Consider the following 10,779-nt stretch of genomic DNA (forward strand, 5'->3'; position numbering starts at 1 on the left):
CGCCTTGTGCAGTTGGGCGATCCAAACCTCGGGCGATACGGGATGCACCGTGTTGTATTCTATATACGTTGAAAGAAATACGATGATCAGGCGGGTTTTATTGCAACGTTCGCAAAGAAGAAACTGTGGACCGTTTCCACCATATACCCCTTGTACTTTGTATCAAAAGGCGGTGAAAAAGGCGTTTTGGTGTGAAGGTGCATGTGATTTATCACATTTCGCCAGAGGGCGTTTACACATACCCAGCATTCCCTGATATACGCGCCTGCGCCTTGGTAACCTGTACGCAATTTCCGGAGTGCGAAGCCTGCAACTTGTGAGGTTTCTCTGATTCCAGCGGCTTCTCAGACCTCTACACTATAACATGATGGCTAGTCTGCCAAGGAGAATCATCAAGGTAAACAACGGTTTCATAAGATCTCGATGTTTACCGTAAAACGTGCCCCAAATGCTGTTTTCTGCACGTGACATCCGGGGCTGAGCTCAGGTGGACAGCGAACGGCCCGTCCAAAATGGCGACCCTTGAATATTTTCAGCGAGTTGCAAAATACTTTGTCTGGTGTATTGTTTGTTGTCATTGTTTGAAACCCTCTCACAGGGAACTCCAAGCTACGATGTGTATTAAGATATCAGGATCTGCAGTTGACAATGCATTATGCATGACACGGAAACCACAATCCTCCGTATGACAAAGCGTATTTTCAGGGCTGCGGGTGGAAAACGCCCGCAAAGCAAAGCGCCCCGGGAAGAAAGGAAGAGGAAACGACGACTTCTTTCCTTGCTCACCTCCCATTGAAATATTTTCCGTGATATTTCTTCAAAATGTCGTCAAATTGAACGCTTCTCGGCCACAATGTTGCCCTTGTTTCACTGTTCAATACACAAAAGTAAATGTGTTTTTGGGGGAGCCTTAGGAAGTGGTCTAGTCAGTCAACTATGTGTCATCCCATGTGTTTCCCCAACAATGTCTGAAGATGACTTTCCTCAGACCAATTTGATTCATATTCATTGCTTATGTAGTTTTCAATCCAGAGCTCCAAGATTAAAATCTGCACTATCCATATAGTTTTTGCTGAACACATCAATGGATATATTTTATGCCTGTGGATGAAGAACATGTCTATATTCAATAATTCATAAGTCCAACTTCCATATTAATAGGTTTACATACCTCTAAGACTGTAAGTAAGAGGTCAACATGTATTATGAAAATCATGCTTGATTTATTAAAAGTGCCAGAATATTTTAACACCTCAAAATCTCTTGCAAATAAAGGGGTAGTCATTAAGGATGATGAATTAGAAATTGTTTATTGGTAACTTCAGTTTTAAAAGTTACAGTGACCTAGTTCACAAACTGCAGTGGAAGGTTCATGTTGCTGTGACGCATGGTGCAAGTTGTTTTTGGGTCAGGAAGACATGGGACTGTCCTATGTTTACTCTACTACACCAAACAGTAGTAGTTGAAATGCATAGTGGCCCAGATATATGGTACTGTGTGTTTTGAACACAAAGTTAGACATAGATTTACATGTGCAGGTGGCACCCATTGTTTTGCAAATTCCTGTTCTAGAAAGCCCTGACCACCAGAGTTTAGATTGTTACCATAGAAGGTATGTGGGGGGACTTAGAGCAAGGTTGCCACTCCTGGTGGTGAAATTTAAAAACAAAACGCTACTAAACAGCAATGATTGAGTTGAAAAATGTGTAAGTATTTGAGACTTTGAGTTGCATTGACAAAAAAAATTGCCAAGTGCTGGAAATATCTGCATGCCTACATGTAGGGTCAGGTAACATTCAACATGCAATATTGCCTGCACCAGGCAAATTGACCTGCACAGAACATTTTCCTTTCATAACTAAGAAACACTGTCTTTTCAGTGGTCCTGGTACTATTCTAAAACATGTAACCTGTTGAACAACATGATGCAATTCATACTGTGAGCTGTGTAATTGCAGTGGTAGAAATACTTTTTTTTAGTGTTCTGCAATATTGCAGAAAGTCAAAATTTTGTTCTGCAATTTGGAAATATTTTCTGCAAATACACAAGACACCTTCTCAACTTGATAATGCCTATATGTACTTACATTTACATCATATCTAGTTTTGCAACATTGCTGTAATTCTTTATTCTCACTGTATCTTTAATTTTTACTAGCAAAGTTTGAAACAGGAATAACATACATGTGTGTGAAAAATATTCAAATGAATACGAAAATTGCAACAGCAAAAGCGTATCTATTCAATATTAATCAAATTAAATATTTGTTTATAATTCAAGTATGTGTATTGAAATTTTTGAAAAATTCAACAACCTGCCTGATAAGGGGGAAAAGAACATTAATATCCCTGCAAGGAATACGTGCTCTGATGCGTAATGTTAGATCGTACGACCCGTGGTAACAAAAATCACAAATTCAAAATAAAAGAAACCTCACGCAAACCTTGGCCTCTGCGTAATTCTGTTTTTATAAATTAGAAAAATTGCTATCTAAAATCAATTTTAGACATCGGACTCCGAGTTCGGACAATCGGGGAGACTCAAGAGTCAAGACGGCCCGGGGATGTTATTGTTTTTCACGTGGGCGCCCCCCTCCCCACTGTCTCGGCACAGGAGGAAATGTCCCGCCTTCTCCACACAAGGCGGTGCTCTAGATCTATCTGAGTAGTTCTCAACTTCATCGCTGACATCTGGGCTTGAAGGACCATGGACTAATGTAGCAGCCACCGTTTCGTTCCTTCTGTCATCGCGCCCATGCCCCGAGTTCGGACTCGGAAGAAATCGCATGCTTGCTGCGCAACATGTTTATACTAGAAACATCCGGGAATTGTTTTCCCGACTTTTAGCGATCACGAGATCGTGGCCGCGGAGATTAGCGAACTTAGGACGGAAATGCACGAATTTGACATTTTCTCCCATGATTCGTCCCCGAAGTTATCACGGAAAATGTCGGAAATCCCCGGAAAAACTCGAACCTCAGAGGCAGTCGGCACGCACCGAAACGCCGTCAGGTTCACTCGGCGCTGGTTTCAGTTTATCTACAGCGGCCCTAGCAGCTAGCTAAATTTGTATTATAACCTCCTTGGCTATAATTTAGAAACATTGAGTCCCATTTTTTTTATTCTGCAAAATTGCAGGTGGTTTAATTTTTCTTCTGCAATCTTGAAAATCTTCCTGCAATTTGCAGATTGCAGACGGGTATTTCGAACGCTGAATTGTGAAGCAAGTTTGGCTGCTTCTGGCCAAACATGTTACTTAGTGAAACTCATTTTTGTACCACTGGCATGAAAAGATGATGGCAAATGTAGAGCCACTTGCCAATGATTTTCCATCCAAGTTTTAATTCCAACCACTAGTTAAAGATTTGAGGAATTATGGATCACATTGAATGTTGTTTAACATCATTTCAGTTCTTCATTTGGCATTTTGCTGGTGGTAAATAATGATCAGTAAAGCAAACAGAAATCAACATATAGCCAGCACATAGACCAGTGCAGGTATGGTGCAAGTAGACATCAGAAGTAACTGGGGCCCAGTAACTGCACAATTCCAAGTTTCATCCTCACTCAGTCAATTAATTTTACTCGCACATTTGAGTAAGAAGTCTGCAAGCAGGGCTTCTATTCTATCGTTCTGCTTGTAGTTCTGACTTTTAAGATGCATGATATGTGTCCAGGAAGAGATCCTGTGCCAAAGGTTCTGTAGCCAGCTCTGTAGTACAGGAAATTCCTTGGTACATGTTGAGGATATGGATCAGAATACGGGGTACATAAGAACTTTTGTGCACCCAAAATTGGAGCTGTGCACCTAACTACCTTTGGCAGGAGGAAGGGTATGTTTTCGGTGCCATCTGTGTGTCAGTGTACAACATAACTCGAGAAGCCATGGATGGATCCTGATTATATTTTGTAGGTTGGTAGAAGTCGGGAAAACAAAGGTCAAGTTTGATAATGGGCCCCCTAGCAGCTTTCTAAGGTGCTACAGCGGAACTTCTGGTTCTGATATCTAGTGTTGGTCATGTAATATGTATGGTTCCGTACATAAAGGTACTATTGTACACTATTAGACAAATCAGTGGCAAAAAAATTACAATATATCTATGATAGTTTACTTTTTAAGTTAGCTATAGGATTTGGGCTCTTTCCAAATTGTCAAAGCTTGAAACTGTTGGCACTATACATGCCGTCATCGAGTTCCTAGCACCAACTTCCACGTTCTGCTTGCAACTCTGGACAAGAGACTCTTGTCTTTCTTTTATTTTTTTGTGTTGTGCACCCAAAACATTTTCTTTGCACCTAAATTTTATTCGCAAAAATGAATCTTGAGCCCTTGAGGATGTACCTAAGCTGAAATTTCCTGTAATGCTCACATATAAAACTCTGGTTATTAGGATGGATATCTGTACCCAGGTGCTTAGGCACCACCTGCTTTTGCTGTTGCCAATTACTATGTCAATTCTAAATGTTTTATTAATCAGGGAAGCCAGAGTCACAGCTGCCTAGGCTGAGTTACTGTATATTTGCTGGGCTGGTGTATTCGCTGGTGTATTATGCTGAAGGGCGGTTATAACTGTTACCAAACGAATTCAGATACAGATACCACAGTTAGGAGTACAACAAAGCTACATAAAAATTGATGAAATACGACAGCGCAAAATCATAAGTTATTTGAATACATTATGCCAGCTAGCAAGAAACATGCATTGCAGTTGTAGCACCACAAAATTGTGTTCAAAAGTCACTGAATGAAATAAGACTGTTACATAATTAATGCTGTCCTTTGAGGTCATGGATGTCAAAGGTCAACATAGCGCCAAGTTCCCCCAACCAACCATGACTTACGTACTATCAGGTACAAGAAATGTTATCAAAGTGTGGACCAATGACATTCTATTGTATAATATGATCTTTCTGTATATTTCCCCTCGATAGTCAACTAACGTTGTTTTTTTTTTGTGTGTGTAGGAGACACAGCGGCTGTCGCACGAGCCGGTGCCGGGAATCATAGCCGTTCCAGACGAACAAAATGCTCGCTATTTCCACGTGGATGTCACGGGCCCATCTGAGGTAAAACACAGGTTCTTACCTTTCTTAGTGTTCCATAGATCAGTTAAGTCTTGACATTTAGCTCTTCTTTGCTAGCTTGCCCTATACTTAGAGAGATATTACTCTATTCGGCATAGCTTTCTTTGAGTTACAAACTAATAGTATAACAGAAAGATTTTAACACTGTTTACTTTGATAATGGTTCAAGATGCTAAACAATTGTTTCAAACAAGATTCAAGAGACAAGTTGAACCTTATTTTACAGTATCAAAGGGATAATGTTCATGTACAGGTTCAAAAGGTTTAATCATGTATAGATGCAGGGGTAGAGGTCACATACAAAATGACCTGCACCAGACAAATAACACCTGCACCACTCTGTAGGGAAAGATTTGAAGAAATAATACTAGTCAATCTGGAAACTACTAGTACTTCAATCCATGTTGCACATTTTACAGGTGTTAACAATCATTCATGATAGGAGACAAAGATCCACAAATACATACCAAAAACATTGACCTGTGCATGTTAGGTGCAGGTAGACATCAGAAATATCTGTACAGCTCCAGTTTTACCCACCTATGCAGGTGGTATTTCAGCCCTGATGTAGAAGTACTGTAAATCTTAAAATGTTCGCAGTGGTTTTATTTTCCCAGTGACTTCTTACTGCGAAATCAAAATGCAGCGAATTTGTCTTTTGTATTACTACTGTGCTACTTAATTGTTTATACCACAAACTTATAACACTGAGAAAACCTAATTTCCCCTCCTAACGTAAAGTTAAGTTCTTGCAAAAAGAGATCAATTTACAGTTTGTACAGACCAGGTGGTATTTAATAAGTGCAGCAAAAGTGAACTTCTGAATAATTTGTCTGTGCTAAAAAAAATCCATTGGTCTGCACAAGAAAGGAAGTTAGGAATTTTAACATTTGTGCCTGATGGCTTATGTGTTACTTAATAATATTCTCATCTTACACAACAAGGACACAGCATCAGGGCTCGAAATTCATCTTTGGGAATAGGTGCACTGGTGCACCCAACTCAAAAAATTGGGTGCACAGAAAGAATTTTGGGTGCACCAGATAAAATAAAGTTGAATGTTCTTCTGAACATAATTACAAAGTTTAATGCTGCTGCCTTTCTTAACTACTTCAATCTGTAATTCTATAGCTAACTTTAAAATTTCAAACAAATAATACATTAAATAAAGTACAGCAAAAAGTTATCATGCTGCTTTTTATACTTACATTTCAAGAATATTCTGTATACTAGTGTACAATAGTACCTTGACCCTATAGGCTACAAAAATATATAGGTGCACCAGTGCACCCACAGTCAAAAATTAGGTGCACAGCTCCAATTTTGGGTGCACTGGGTGCACATGCACCCACTATTTCGAGCCCTGACACAGCATGCATTGAAAAAATCTCACAGGAGTGAAGTATTGTATATTCAAAACATTCATATCAGCCGTACTTTGTTTTTTCTTCTCCAGTCCCCGTTTGAAGGAGGCACGTTCAAGCTGGAGTTGTTCTTGCCAGAAGACTACCCCATGGCCCCGCCCAAAGTGCGCTTTATGACCAAGATCTACCACCCCAACATCGACAAGCTGGGGAGAATCTGTCTAGACATCTTAAAAGGTAAGGGACAAATTAAGGAGAAGGAAGGAAAGAGAATTTTTCACAGAGAGACTGAAAATTCTAGCTCAGTAGTCACACCATTTTATCTCCAGTTTGCTCCTCTGGTCACACTTTTCAGCATAGAAGCAATGAGAGGAGCAAACCTTAGCTAGAATAGTATGAGTTTCAGCCTAGAAAAATACTGAACAAGATTCAGCAACTGTTAACATTATGAGAAAAGTTGTACTTTATTTGTACCTCTCAATGTCCATCAACAGTATACTAGAAGTAGAAAAGTACATACACATTTTGACACAAAAACTCACCAGAAAACTATGTAGCACTTTATTTTCCTTTCAAGAGCAAGGTATTTTTGGTGCATTTCAAGATATAGTTACATTATAGACTATACGCAATTATTTCTCTGTCCTCCTGTACAGACAAGTGGAGTCCAGCATTGCAAATCCGCACAGTGCTGCTGTCGATCCAGGCCTTACTGAGCGCGCCCAACCCTGACGACCCGCTAGCCAATGACGTTGCAGAGCAGTGGAAGGTGAACGAGTCCCATGCAATAGAAACAGGTACGTAAAGCTGGTCTGTTGAAAGGAGGAAGGGAAATAGCCTGGAATCCATCCTGTCTTAGCTCCCGTTCGCTCTCGTCTGGCCCCCATCCCCATTTAAACATTTGGTCCTGATGTCCTGCATTATTTTGATAATCAAATATTTCTCAGAAGCAGTGTAATGGGTCAAAATTGGATATCAGGGTGGTGGTTGTTGTTGTAACTTTTGAAGTTAACTTCGAGGAGGTACGTTAGAATCCTTGGAGAGAGGGGACACTAGCTGAGCCAGATAGGGAACGTAACATTTTCCATTGTGAGGATGGTGTTGGGGGCACTTTTCCCTTCTCTTATTTAAGTGAAAAAACTTGTCGTTTTTGCACATGAATGAAATACATGTAGATTGTCCATTACAAAAGTTACAACCCACATGCTGTTTGATAGTCTAAATGTTGGTCTTCTTCTTTATTACAGCAAAAGCATGGACGCGACTGTATGCCATGAAAAGCTGAGGGTGGGGTGGAGGGTCAAGCCAATGCAGCTCAACACTGTAGGGATGCCATCAACCTAGCAATAGTGCATGGAGGGGAAACCATCTCTTTCCCTCTCTTGTAGCAGTGACCCCTAGCAGATTATTTCCACACTGCAGGATCAACTTGGATGGTTGATGTTCTAAAAAAATCTAAGCTCTCATTGTCTGCTAATCCCATCGTTTTCTTCCTGTGTACCATTGTAAAAAATGTTTTCTGATTTTATAGAACGCACACTGACAATTTCAGTATCTCACTGCAGCTAGGTTTCAATCAATGTCTGTGAAAATGGAGAGCTGGGGTGATAAGTTTATCCCTGGGTGTCTTACCTTCTTGACGTAACACTATAGTTTTAAACAAACCTAGTACCACATCTGCCAAACACCCAAGTCAAAAGTTCTCGAAGACACCTGTCCTGCAGCAATGTGCTTAACCATTCTGATGTGTGCTGTATCTAGTATCTACACCAACCGTATTGCATCATGTTTACTTGGGGTCAGATAATTTACTTGGTTCAAGATATATACGAAACTTGTTTGTATAAAAAGTTTTGGCATATTCACCAACTCAAGAAAGCATATACAATAGATTAAGATCGGATGAATGTCAAGTATATATAGGTAGCTTTAGTTTTGTTTTCTGTTTACATTGAAGCGGGATGATGTAAAATGTACAATGTGCCGTTGTTTATGTCATTTACAGTCTAAAGAAAAAGGTCTGTGTTTGGTTCGTACATCATTGTGATATTCTTTATACAGCTATAAAAGGAATAGATTAAAAGATGTTTTCTCTCAAGAGATATTGAGAAAGAAGAAAGCCTGTACTTCAGATTGGCTCATGACTACGACAGAAGGAATTCTCACTGATCAAGTTCTGCATTTAGACAAGGGGAGGGGAGGAGTAACAAAAAGATGTGTAACAGATTTTCTGTTATGAGAATGTCGAAGTCATGTGCTTAGTGGAAAGTGATTCACACTGATGAAGCTTCGGAAATGGAAGGCAGGTGATGGAGGATAATACTTGTGTTGGTGTGTGGACACCTACTGCCTAAAGGCTAAACTACTGGGAACGTAGCCCCCATAGCCAGAGATAAAAACTTTGCCCATGAAAACAGATGGCGTAGAAAAATGAGATAAGTTTGTTCCTCTTCACCTGTACTGAAGGGTAGGGGTAGCTTGCTTACGGCAATACTGACCAACCAGATTATTTCATTGGTTGTTGGACTATGTAAGATGTACTTTACAGTTCCACATTTTCTACAGCCATAAGAAATGGCATGTTTTAATTTCAAGGCTTTACACATTTCTATTTTGAGTTGTCCAAGAGCTAAAGAAATAGCATGGCTGGGCTGCAGAAAGAAATGACCAATGATAAAAAGACTGGCAAAAGCAGATAGATGTGATCGTGCTGCTTGATACACCATGGGGGAGGGGGGGGTGTACATGTACATGTAAATTTGATGTTTACGGCTTCCTGAGAAGTGTAGATTCTGAACACTTAACAACATGAAAAAAGTAATGAAACTGTTCCAACTAATAGATGATTTACTTGTTGAGAGGAATGTACAGAAGCATGCATGTAGTTCTATTTATTGTATTATTATGAATGGGATGGCATGGTGGGGCAAAAATGAAGAGCTTTGTGTCCCTTCTTCAACAACCCCCTACTAGAGTCAATTATGAAGGCCTTTTGATTATGATGAGGAGCTCAATACTGTCCTTTTGGCAAACTTCATGTGAACAAATGTACACTGAAACCGAATATGTCCTGATCACTATAAATACATTGCTACCGAGGCCCTTTGGGAAGTTGTAAAAATAAAAAAAATAAGACCATGCCATTCTACTTCAGTGATCTGTTTGCCGTTCTGTCTCTCGGTTCCTTCCTGGGTGCATGTGCAGCAGCCTGTCTTATCTTGTAGGAGTGACATCTGTTGAACAAAGTCAAATTTCACTTTGGATGTAGGTAGCTGTTACCTGAATATGTAGATGCAAACAAAGCTCTGAACTTCACTGTTAACAAAATTAAACAATAGTTTGTTTTCAACAGCCGTGGCTTGTGACTGTTGTGTCCTCTTGGGAAAACTGTGATTCTGAAAGTTGAATAGCTTTAGGAGTACCTTACTAATGGATTTTTTATTGAATATTTCTATAGAAAACAACTGTTTTCCCTCTATCTAGGCTGTTAGTTCTTAGACTTGAAAATAGCATACTTGAGAACTACATATACATGTATGAATATAAAGTACAACTTGTGGGTAGCCAAAAAAATAAAACCCTTTTGCAACACTGGCAATTTGCCCATCCCAAAATGACGGAATTTTACAGGTCGAAATCAACATAGGTTTGGTGAAGAGATGCACAGATGTGACAAATCCTTACAAACTAGGGAAGACACTCCGAGACACATAATTATATATTATGAATTATATTATTAAAAACATCAAGAGAAAGCTAAGACACCTATTCGTCACATGATTGTCTCTTGTTCGCAATTCTATGTTGTAGTTCTGTAATGTTGCGCTTTACTCATGTCTTTGTCTACGGTCACAAGTTCTCGCAACTGACAAAGCAGTGGGGACCCCTAGCTGTTGAGGTAATCATTGCATTGGCAGTGTGTAAACGTGGTAATTTTGCTGCAGTACTGACCGATTAATAGAGGCCGCTTTTGATCCATGCAATGGAAGCTGATTGCTCCTCATAATGTAAGTGCCAATAACCATTCTTCAATACTGTTTGGTCACAAAAACAGCACCAATACATGGCACAAATTTGTTAAATGAGCAATTTCGCCTTTGAACTGGAGGAACCGATTGTGTCAATTAGATTATCACTTTCGCCGAGGTTATGTTTTGCTCAACATTCGTGTGTATCCCTGTCCTTCTGTGTACATGATAACTCAAGAATGCCTGGATGGATTGTCTTTATTTGGTAGGTTGGTAGATCTTCTTGAGACCTCGAAATGACTAGATTTTTTGCCCTCTAGCTGCTTGCTAAGGTACTGCAGTGGAAAAAAGTGACATTCAAA

General features: G+C 39.8%; 1 protein-coding gene across 1 annotated transcript; it reads left to right on the forward strand.

Annotated features, from left to right (window-relative positions):
• Positions 1 to 255: 255 nt before the first annotated feature.
• LOC136435269 (ubiquitin-conjugating enzyme E2 N) lies at positions 256 to 9,798 on the forward strand. The gene is made up of 5 exons (XM_066428589.1): positions 256 to 397; positions 4,966 to 5,067; positions 6,542 to 6,686; positions 7,106 to 7,246; positions 7,697 to 9,798. The coding sequence occupies exons 1-5, from the start codon at positions 365 to 367 to the stop codon at positions 7,732 to 7,734; spliced, it is 459 nt and encodes a 152-aa protein (XP_066284686.1). The 5' UTR covers positions 256 to 364; the 3' UTR covers positions 7,735 to 9,798.
• Positions 9,799 to 10,779: the final 981 nt, after the last annotated feature.

This window comes from Branchiostoma lanceolatum, chromosome 5 (assembly GCF_035083965.1).
Source record: "Branchiostoma lanceolatum isolate klBraLanc5 chromosome 5, klBraLanc5.hap2, whole genome shotgun sequence".
In the NCBI taxonomy this organism is placed as follows: Eukaryota; Metazoa; Chordata; class Leptocardii; order Amphioxiformes; family Branchiostomatidae; genus Branchiostoma; species Branchiostoma lanceolatum.